Source organism: Sander vitreus, chromosome 8, assembly GCF_031162955.1.
Source record: "Sander vitreus isolate 19-12246 chromosome 8, sanVit1, whole genome shotgun sequence".
Lineage (NCBI taxonomy): Eukaryota > Metazoa > Chordata > Actinopteri > Perciformes > Percidae > Sander > Sander vitreus.
In genome coordinates, this window is record NC_135862.1 from 19,813,498 (window position 1) to 19,825,758 (window position 12,261).

At 39.7% G+C, this 12,261-nt stretch overlaps 1 protein-coding gene across 1 annotated transcript in view; it reads right to left on the reverse strand.

Annotated features, from left to right (window-relative positions):
• nell2a (neural EGFL like 2a) overlaps positions 1 to 12,261 on the reverse strand; it is a 91,034-nt gene that overhangs the window by 20,643 nt on the left and 58,130 nt on the right. Inside the window, exons 14-15 of the mRNA XM_078257388.1 lie at positions 8,741 to 8,863; positions 7,275 to 7,370 (exon numbers count right to left, since the gene is read on the reverse strand). Of these exons, the coding sequence (XP_078113514.1) occupies positions 7,275 to 7,370; positions 8,741 to 8,863 (219 nt within the window). The remainder of the gene's footprint in view (positions 1 to 7,274; positions 7,371 to 8,740; positions 8,864 to 12,261) is intronic.

Here is a 12,261-nt window from a genome sequence, read left to right on the forward strand (position 1 = left end):
TGTGTGTGTGTGTGTGTGTGTGTGTGTGTGTGTGTGTGTGTGTGTGTGTGTGTGTGTGTGTGTGTGTGCGTGTGTGTGCTCATAGGTGTGCGTGTCTATCTACACTGCCTTGAAGAGAGCTCCAGTTCGGTGTCTTATGACAGGCCGTCAGTCTGCCGCTGCAGCAGCAGAAGTGGTGGTGTCCCTGGGGAGGCCTCTAAAAGCTCACAGGGTTCTGGGGGTGGGGAGCCCAGACTTAGTGAAAGCTTTTCCATGTTCATCCACCCAGCTCTGCATCTCCTCCTTCTGCTGCACCGACTCCACCAGCCTCATTCCACATCCAAATGCACAGTAAACCGCTAACCCCTGCACTCTCACTACCCATCTCTCTCCTTGCATTTCCCATTCCATTGCTGCATCTGTCAGTTTTTTCCCCAACATCTCTGTATCTTCCTTTCCACTTCACCTCCTCTAACCCCCCCTCCTCGTTGTTACTTCTCTTTCCTCTCCCTCCTCGAATTTTGCATCTGTCACTCTCCCCATACATCTCCATTGCTTCTCACCAAACTATCGTTCACATCCCCCATCCTCCTTCCCATCCTCTCCACCAGTAGAGCAGCATATCCAACAGTACATTAACCTTCATACATCTCTGGGAGCTTCTCCAGTAGACACTTCCCTCACTGGGAGCTCCTGTCACACTGAATGACTGCAGTCTTTAAACAGTGCCAGTGGCTTAAGCCCTGTAGCATGGGACCCCAACGATGGTCCTAAACTATAAAACCTTAGGAAAAAAAAAGCACGAGGATGGGAGCTGCCACAGAGTTGACTCGGATGAGATTGGGAGGGAGTCTGATTGTGGGAGGAAGAAGAGAGATAGACATGCACATTGAAGCAGCAGCTGTGGTGACAAACATATTGTCGCTTGAGGCATGAGTAGTGTGTAAGAGATTCAGATGTGAGCGCTTCTTTGTGTTTGCGTCACCGAACCTCAAATTCTAATCAGCATCAAAACAGACTGATCCCTAAGCCACCAATCTTCCATCTCCTGATTTCTCTCATGGTGTGATTAAGAAAGAGACAACTGTATTTATGGAGAACATTGTTTGCAACCAGTTGTTTTTTTAGTCACATTTAATGGAGAAAAGAACATCTTAAACGGTCAAGTTACCCAAATTACAGTAAAACAGGTTTTCTCACTTACTTCTAGCGGTATCTAACCATGCAGATAGTTTGGGTTATTATTTGCGCAAATTTTAATATATCTGCCTCAACCTCAATACAATACAGGTAAATGGAATTTTGTTTATGATGCTCATCTCACAGCATTGAAAAATGACACTTAAAAGAATAGTTCAACATTTTTGGAAATACGCTGGTGCACTTTCTTGCCATGTTGTATAATCTCCCCTGCATTGTAAATCCCCACAATGACAAAAAAGACAATAGCGTAATCATATATATACAGTATATTCAAGTAATGTGAAAAAATTAGGACACCCATGCTAAAGTTGACTAAAAAATCATCTTTTGGAAATTGATCTTAATGCCTTAATTAAAAAAATGAGGAAAAATCCAATCTTTAAGGACACCAATTTTGTTTGTGAATGAATAATGTATCGTAAATAAATAAATGTTCTTACATGAAATACAGGGGGCATAAGTAAGTACACCCCTATGTTAAATTCCCATAGAGGCAGGCAGATTTTTATTTTTAAAGGCCAGTTATTTCATGGATCCAGGATACTATGCATCCTGATAAAGTTCCCTTGGCCTTTGGAATTAAAATAGCCCCACATCATCACATATCATTCACCATACCTAGAGATTGGCATGGGGTACTTTCCATAAAATCATCTCTCAATGCAAATCAAACCAGCTATTAGGCTAACTGAAATAAAACCATACCAATCTCTAGGTATGGTGAAGGGTATGTGATGATGTGGGGCTATTTTTTTTAAGAGAGAAATCAACTATATAAAGCTCAAATATAGGCCGTTTTACGAAAATTGATGGCTAATTGCAAATTTGGTAAGACGTGTCGGACTTTAGGAGCTCCACACAGTCTGACAAGAAAACGGCAACCTCCATACCCAGTGAAAGTCACCGTTTCTCGGTTACTGGACTACTGGGGCTCGGGGCTTCGCAGCTGGCTGCCAGCTGCCAGCATAACTAGAGTATATTTACAGTTTGAATTTCGTCACGCCACTTATATAACATCTACCCCAAGGTCTTATAAAGCTAACAATGGTGTCCGATTTCAATTTAATGCATTTTTGTTTACATTAGCTAGGGATTTCGTTAGCTGCTACTGTCCCTTCAATCCTATGTGTACAGATCGCTGGCTAGCTGCAGGCCCTGGAGCTCTATCAGGACCTCTGCATTTTTGTAGCGGGCTTCCCTTCGTGACGGAGATCCAGCTAGCTCACATCAAGCCGGAGTCTATGAAGTAGGATACGGGGGCGAGGCAGCACCGGCCGCTGTCACATAGCCTGTTGAACTCCTGCTGAACTGCGACACACAGTCGGACAAAATTTGCAATTAGCCATCAATTTTCATAAAATGGCCCATATTTGACCTCTATATAGTTGGTTTCTCGCATAAAAAAGTCTCAGAAGTGAATTTAGTAATTAAATAGCAGACCTCTGGAGATCTGCATGACCTAGCTAGATTCAGAAGACTAAGCTGACCTCAGGTCAGTGGTGTAGCCTATGCAAATGTTGGGGCGTGACAAAGACTAGCTGAGATGTTGACGTCAACTTTTAGCTTTGTTGAGATTCGCCTGTTTTCAGCGGCAGTTTCAAAATGTGAGATTTGCATAGTAAAAGGGGTGTCAATGGGATTTTGAGCTTCTATGTATGTCCTATTTACCCACCGAACTGTCGTTATTCAACTATGACAAGGTAAAATCGGTTTTGCATTCTATCACCCCTTTAATTCACTTGCCTGTATGTGCAATGTTTGACCCTAAGTAAGACTGGTGTGCAGTCAATTCGTGTTAGTTCTTGTTTTTCATGTAGCCACTATAATGACTTTTTAGGGAATTCATTCCCTTTTTTGTGGACAGAGATATCCATTATTTAAGAACAAAAACTTACCTCAAACCTAACCTTGATATGATTGATGTGATGAAAATAGAAGTGTGTAAAAAAACGTACTTTACAAAAAAGAAATGTTTTCTAGAAAAATGTACTCATTTGTAAAGCTTTTGAAAAACCGAGTCACGAATAGAATAACCTTGGACAAAGCTGCCGTACAATTTGTAAGATTTTTCCATTGATTGACTATTCTGTGACTTTTTTGAGACGCAGAACAATCACAAAAGAGAGTAAAGTGAGAGAGGGAGACAAAGGGAGAAAGCAGAGATCTAAAACACTATAGAAGGTAATGAAATGTGTGATTGCCTGGACCGTGCCATTACTAAGGGACGAGGTCCATAGAACCCTCTCTGCTGCAAAATAGGGAGGAGGATAAGTCATTATGGTTAGGACACATACTCAGTAGTCACACACACACACACACACACACACACACACACACACACACACACACACACACTCCCTCACTCCCCCTTCCTCAGCATCTCATAGCAGCACCATGAGGAAATTCATTTACTTTAAGACGGGTAGTAAAAAGGACGCCTCGTAAAAAACGTCCTTTATGTGCAATCAATACCTAAACCAATGAGCAAGCACAGAGGCTCAGTTTTCTTCACTCAAACACAAGCACACACACACACAGAGAGAACTGTCATGACTTGACTTTCTATTAGCTTGGCCGCTTGTCTCCTCAAGGACACTCCACGAAAGGTTGAAATGGGTTATGAGAAAGCTGTTGCTGCTATAGATTAGAAATATGGTGCATCTTGCACAACCACCAGGATTACAGTCTTGCTTGGTTACCTTAAATCACCAGCACTGCAGTGGAAAACACACTGAATAGGATCCAAAGCCGCAAGTCTTATCACAACATTATGTTTGACATATTTCCATGCATGAGAGGAGCAGTGATATGGTCTTTGCGATTGTAAAAACACAGGCCAACTTAATACTCAGTTAGGCTATCCTGCCCTATCGTGTATTGTGCATCAGGAGTTTGTGCAGTTGTTATTTGGACGTGGCATGGAGCCTATGAGGAGGAATGCCATGCTGATTAATATGGGCTGTGTTATGGGGTAATTCCCATACTGCTGCAACTGCAGTTCAAATCCTCCATCGGGCCATTGGAAGAGATATAAGCTCATTATTCAACATAGAGCACAGACCCACACAGTCAGACACACCCACGGACACACACGCGCACACACACACACACACACACATGCACGCGCGCACACATACACACACACACACACACACACACAGCCACCAACAAAACAGGGCTGAAAATGTGCATACGCCACTTCCCACGCAAAGGTTGTGATTTATAAAAAAAACTTGATGGGAGAATGTGCGGTCATCCACGCAAACTCTGACCCATACGTACGTACATTTTGGAGACAATGGGAATTGGCGACGCAGATGGTGAGGTGGTGAACTGAAGTCAGACTGCAGAAAGTAAATGTGGGAATAATGATTACTCTTAATATTTTCAAGTATTGATGCCTCACACACATGTTTTCACTCCATATCATCCACGTTATCATGAAGATTAAATCCAGCAGTGTTATTTGCGCTTCTACTGAGTGATAATTGTTCCATAAACACCTCCAACTCAAATCTTAAATAAAAATTTGTTCTTAAAGGTGCTCTAAGCGATGTTGGGTGACGTTACTTCTTGTTGACGTTCAAAGTATTTTCAAACAAAACAAAGACTAGCTCGCTCCTCCCTCCTCCTCATCCGTTCCCTCCCTTCTGTGCTTCAGCGCACTAACCCGATGCTGAACCGGTACTTTTAAAACGATTCCGATTCCTAAACCGATTCTTGAAAAACTGAAAAATGACATCAAAGAAAGGCTCTTTTATGGAGAGTTTTTTTTTTTATTGAAAATGATTTAAATTGAACAATATATTAACGTTTTAAAGTACTTAAATATATAATAAGTAAACCTAAGTCACCTAACACATAACTACTATAATTTAACAAATAACAGTTACACTATTAACAAGTAACAACAAAATAAATGTTGGTATGCCAACCAGCTTCAAACTTTAGCAGTTCTTTTTCAAAATAATTACCATATTTGCCTTCTCTGGCAAGATACTACACCTCTCCTGACTGATGGCATGTCCTGCACAGGAGAAAACTCTCTCAGATGGTGTCCAAGAGGCCTGGACACACAGGTATGAGTTTGAAAGGGCAGACAATTTGGGGAGGCTGTCCCGTCTCCCCCACCACCAGGCTACAGGGTCTTGTCTTGAACAATAGACTAGTAGAGCAAGTGTAATATGTTTACTAGCGATCACATGCAGTGAATGGTTAATATGCCTTTACATCCCTTTTGGTGAGCCCAGAGGGAAAATATGGCATTTTAAAAGTAGCCTACATTAACGGTAGCTAGCTAACGGTAGACTACAGAGAAAGTGTGATATTTTTACGTCCGTTTCGAAGCGTGTACAAAAAGCCATCTATCAGCAGTGATAGTAGAGTGCATGTCGGGGGATGGGCACAAGCGGGCACGTGCGCCACTCGGCAGAAAAGGGAGAAAGAAAAGAGTCTGAAGAGTCTGCCGCTGTCCGGAGCGACAGAGGGAAAATATTTCAGTCGGAACCGAAATTTGTGTTCTAATCCAGTCCGAATACTACCGTTTGCGTAGGAACCAGATCCATAGTGGAACCGGGTTTCGGTACCCAACCCTAACGAGGAGGAGATGGCCAGACTCCATGGAATACAGGATAGCATCAAATACCCTACCATTAGATAATGGCAGAATACAGTGTAGCCTAAATAACTAAATGTATGTCTTTAAAACTGTGCATATATCATCAAATGTTAACCTCTCGCGCAATTGTTACCCTTAATGTCCTCTTTATCGGTCCGAACTGTAATACTGTTCGTGACAAAACCTGCCTGAAGAAAAGTGTGTTTGCCTATAAGACTTTCTTTCGTCTTCAAATTGTATCTCTGTGTGGGGGATACCACCAGTTAATGCTGTGATTTTGGCAAGGTATTAACAATTACAAATTGTTGTAAACATAAATTCTGCGGTGACCCCCGTGCGTAATGCTGCATGATGGCACTGCTGGCCCTGCAGGAGGACTACGGCAATGGAAGAATCAGGAGAGAAAAACACTTCAGGGACTATGACGATGACTGGCTAATATGCTGATTTAAATTCCCTAAAGCTGAGCTCTTGGATCTATGTACTGAATTGGGACCAGTAGAGAGGGCAACGCGCCGGAACCGTGTCATCCCGGTCCATCCCGGTCCAAATAGGCTACAGGTCCTCGCCACTCTGGGGGCAACCGGCTGTTTCCTGAGGGAAACGGCAGACAGCTAAGTGTTTTATATAAATATTATAATCTTCAACTTCATCACTAAGGCTTGTTTGGATATAATATATAGTTCTGTTAAATCTAGGTCTGGTATATCGAAGCTGTCCCCGAGTGCTGTAATGCCTGCTGTTTTGGAAGGTATTATTAATATATGTAGTCTATAGATCAGGTTTCCTTACACTGTGCAAGAACAGGCAGATGAATTATAATTCAATTTGCAGCAATTCCTGAACGTCTGAGAAGTATTTTGGTTTTTCTCCGCCAGTCATCATGATTCAGCGTAACGAAAGAACAACTGCCAGGGTCATTAACATACTGATCAGCATTCATGAGGTGCATTGCATTGACTATTTATGGTTAAAAATGGGCGTGTACAGGGCGGGATAAGAGGCTGATTCACTTACGCACACTTGTGGGTAATCTGTGATTTATGAAGGGAACACTGCTTACAGATGTGCGTACACACGGTTTTATAAATCTTAATTTTTTTTTGCCATACGCCATTTCTGGCTTTTGGGCGTACGTACACTTTTAGTAAGGATCCTACGCACAGTTTTATGAATGAGACCCCGGCTCTTTTGTCGGGTTCAGAGCAAAGACAGATCCACAAAGTAAGAATTATCACTGAGAGCCCAGATATGCCAACATAACTAAAGCAACAACTTTGATCTTAAGTACCTTTCTACTGTAATCTCCCCTCCTCTTTTTCCTTTTTCCTGTTAGATCTTAAGAAAATAAAACACCCCCTCACTTTACGTCACCTCTTCTTCCGTTTCTCGTCACTGATCATTTAGTAAAAAGTCTTTCTTGAGCTATTTTTGAGGAGAGAAACATCAGAGTGAAACTAAAAAGAACTCTTACCTGTCTCGCATCTCTTCCCAGTGAATCCTTGCTGGCAAACACAGTTGTTAGGTGAGATGCAGGTTCCCCCATTCTGGCACAATCCGTCACACATAGCTAGAGGTAGACCAGAGGAGAAGAGCCATTACTCACAAAGATTAACGAGCATTAACTATGTAATTAGACCAGCAGCAGCATATGTATTTGCATACAGAATAAGAGCTAATTTGGTGATGTGATTCATTACAGTCTCTCACGATATTATTCCGCGTGATTAATGCATATCACCAAGGTTAATTCAAAAATGTTCATTATCCATGGGTAGACTGTTAGTTAATGTCTCCCTTAAAACACAGAGAAATCATTGAAGTTGGCATATATATATATATATATATATATATATATATATATATATATATATATATATATATATATATATATACTGAAATATATACACAAGCCCTATCCAGTAAAAGGAGTTCCACACTGTACTTAAAACTTTAATTTGAATTAGTGGATCGAGAGAAAAATGATCCATAACTATATTGATAAGTGATTTATTTCTTAAATTCATTCTTTGTCTTATTCAATAGAAAACTGAATAATTTTAGGTTTCGGCCTGTTGATTGGGGAAAAGAAGCAATTTGACATCACCTTGGGCTTTATTGTTATTAATTGTAAGCCAGAGAAGACATTATGAAACCGTTTTCCCAGGATGTGTAGTACTCCCCATGACAAGTAAATGGATCTTTATGTGTCAATCAAATCAGTGCACGTCCCCTTTAAATAGATTTCTAATCGAGGGATTGATTAACCCACTAAGGTCAATGTGAGATCATTCAACTGTGGAACAGACTTGTTAATATGCCTGAACAACACCTCACTAGAAAGATCTTTAATTGGGCCATTTTGCATATTTTATATGATTAATTTATCTTTTATTTTTCAAAACAGATTACACTGTAATATTCACGATGCTCAGCGCAAATATTTCCTTATGTATAAGAGAAGGTGGTTTGTTGGTACAAAACCTAAATTACAAACACATTGTCTCATGTAAACATACAGTATAGAGCCTGAAGCACAATTTAACTAAAAGTCAAAGATCTGTGTGTACAGTTATGTGCCGGTACATTAGCCAAAGTCTCCCGGATAGTCTCCATTTCATGTTTTATTGCTCATTTAATGATAATTTAAGTACTACATTTTTGAGTAAAATTACCTTTATTTCTGATAAATTCTTCAGGATGGATGATTCTAAGTAACTTGAGCTGTGTGTTTTTATGTGGCTGATTTTATTAGTAGAGTCTGGGACAGAAGACAAAGTTCTTTGTTTACAATGTAATGTAAGAGCATACTGTAGTTCATGTCCGACAAATGTTTTACCACTACAACAGTACATTTGGTGTCTGGTGTAAGTCCACTTCGGCTGGGCACGTGTATGTGCATAACATAATAAATAACATAACTAACATGGTGGTGCTTACCTTTGCAGACTGTTCCATTGCCGGTGTAGCCCGGCTTACAGGAGCAGCTGTGGCCTCCAACCATGTTAAAGCACAGGGCGTTCTCATCGCAGTTGTGGAGCCCGCTGAGGCATTCATCATGCTCTAAAGACAAAAACAATAGACGTCACTGTAAACAAGCTCTTTGGTCTATATATTTGTAATATAGGCTATATTTAGCTTAAAACAAGTAGAAAAATGTAGCAGTGAAACTTGTTTCCACAGTAGTTTCATCCCAAAACTGTCATTATATTCACATCTGCACAGTACTACTATCAAGAAAATAACACTTGATTTAAGAAAACTGAATGTTTATTTTCCTTGTAAAATACGAGGAATGATCACACCCAGCTGGTAATTTGTTTTACGTTCCATTAATCTTTAAACACTGTTTGTTGCTACCCCCCTTAATTTACTGTTTTCGGTCAAATTTGACCGGACAGTTTTAACTGCTCTTATTTTAACATAAATGCCAATAAAAATGACAAAAAGTATTTTTAATAGAATATTTATTGTAAGAACCTTATTAGAACATTAACATCAACAAGGTGTGGGTGTGGGTGTTTCTGTGTGTGCATGCATGCATGTGTGTGTGAACATTGGTGGTTCACATGCACAAGTGGCAACATGACACATTTTGAACTTTGTGTGTGTGTGTGTGTGTGTGTGTGTGTGTGTGTGTATCTGTCTGTTTGTGTGTGTGTGTGTGTGTGTTTCTATGTGTGTGTGTGTCTGTTTGTGTGTGTGTGCGTGCATACGTGTGTGCGAACATTGGTGGTTCACACGCACAAATGGCAAATTGCAGTCATGGTGCAGTGTCCCTTGCAAATGGAAGCTTTGCACCTGTGAATGAGTACACAAGCACAGGAAAGTTGTGTGTGTATGGAGATGTCTTTTATCTCCGGGATTAAAATTATACTCTTTCCCATTCATTTCCTAGTCATTTTTGACCGTAAACAAAAGAAGTGTGACTAAGTTGTTATAATAATATAATATATAAATATAATAAATCACTCAAAATTCAAAGAAAGTAGTCACAATGAATGTTATGTGTTCAAATGCCTTTTGTGACGGATATCATAAGGTCTTGAGGCAATCTGATGAAAAATGCCATATTTATGGTATAGGGAATGTGTAAATCGGTCATTTTTGACCCGAACAGTGTTAGAAGGTTAAAAACAAAATGCGATTTGAGACTCAGTCTTGGATTAAATGACTTGTTAGACAGCTGTGAGTCTGGTAATAAGACATCAGTGACAAACTGGAGTGCAAGCCATATCTCTATCTCCCATTATGATCAGTCATCAAAAAAAATTTCAGATGTTTTTCCGTAATTTGTTATTCTTTTTTAGCACGATATGAGGGATGGAACAGTCTCAATGATGAATCTGAAATCTTTTGTGGCCGAGTTAGCTCAGTTGGTGGAGCAGGCGCACATATGTGGAGGTTTGCTCCTCGACGCGGCGGCCGCGGTTCGGCGCCGACCTGCGGCCCTTTGCTGCATGTCATTCCCGCTCTCTCTCCCCTTTCATGTCTTCATCTGTCCTGTGAAAATAAAGACCTAATAAATGCCCCCAAAAAGTAATCTTACAAAAATAAATAAAATGATGAATCTGACTTTTATAACTACTGAAAACAGGCTCCTTCATTTGCACATACATAATGAGGTGTGTTGAGGCCACTGGCCTTTTAAATGTTGTACAATAGCACAATTGGCTATTACCAAGAGAATTTTTTTCTGTGAGTTTCACAGGCATTAACAAAACTCCCCCTCCGGACCACGACTCCCAAGGTTTCATCACTGGTGCTGTGGGGTTAGTGATATGGTTTGTTATGAATATCCCACTGACAAGCTTGACTAATGGCTACAGCCCATGACAATATACTGTATCCAACTGGGAACAAATCGCTTCCCCTCTATCTGGAGAGGAGACTGAGGTGACAAAATAAAATGCAATAAAGGCCTGGGAGAATAATTTACTACACTACTACACAAATCAAACAATCCAAGAACAAATGTGGTTATGATACCACATGATTAGTTCAAGTTCAAACTGCTGTTATACTAGGAAAAGTGTCAAAGTTTTTACATATACAATAAAATAAATATTGGGTGACAGAGAAACATGAGTTACTACCATTACGAATGAAAATATCATTTTTGTGGTCTACAAAATATGTTAATGGAACCATAAAGTCAGATACTATCTACTGTAAGTCACTACAGGCACATTAAAGGATTATAAGAGGGTGTGGGATTATAAAGTAATCAAAAGTATTGTACAATACATTTTAATATTTCTCCACAGAGTAATGTGTGTCTCTAACACACAAACTGAACTAAAAGTGTCTTTAATTTGTTACTATAATATCCTCATGTAGGGTAGATAATGCAACCCACGTCTTTTGTTACCTTTATAAACTGGAAATATAACTGCTAATAAGGACTCTCACACTTAATTGTCATATCTTTTACAGATGGCATCAACATTTATTAATGTATTAGGCTTCTTAAAAATGTGAATGCTGTTGCCAATTTTGAAGTTGCAGAGGAGAAGTATTCTTATTGTATTCCTGTACATGATCAGATCAGATCCCAGTGTTTCTACTTCAAATTGTATTGTCAAGAAGCTGTGAGCTCAGCTCCGTGTGATTTGATTTCTGTGGAGGCTGCTGGATCTGAGCCTTTTACTGATTTGAAATAACGCTATGTTTAGATGTCATAAAGGTGCATGGTGTCAGTAGTTTATAGCCTGTATTTAGAGCAGGCCGATATGGAAAAAAATCTAATATCACGATATTGTTTACCAAATACCTCAATATCGTATTGCAGCGATATTGTAGGGTAGACAATTGGTGCTTACAAAAAAATATTTACACAATGAGATTTTTGATAAATAATAATCATTAATGTGTATATAATGACTAAGTGGGTAAAGGCAAATAATAGAAAAGATATAACAGTCTGGTAAGTTAAAAAATTACATCACTTTACTGTAATCCAGCCATTAAAACCAGGAATGACAACACTACTTGTCATATCACGATATTACGATATCCAAAATCTAAGACGATATCCAGTCTCATATCACGATATCGATATAATATCGATATATTGCCCAGCCCTACCTGTATTACACCAGACACCACAACTAACTCTTTTTGAATAACTTGGTTATCACCAGCTGGACCAAACGTGTGTCCATCACACTGTGCTGACTTATTAAACTGTTCTGGCCTTATTCTCTGGAGCCTCCATGTTGGTTTACATGGAAATCTTTCTCCGATGTTTTTATTCTTAATCCCTGCTGCAACCAAGAAACTGCAAAAGCAATGGAAAATGTCATCTGATGCTGGCTTAAGACTTAAACTAAACAGTTAAAGAATGATACATTATTTAAGCCTTCTTTGCCGCAGTATGAACAGGTACCTTAATGCATGCCCTTCGTTTGCACCTGAACACAAAGGCAGATCTTTATCCCTCTGAGTCACAAAAGAAGATT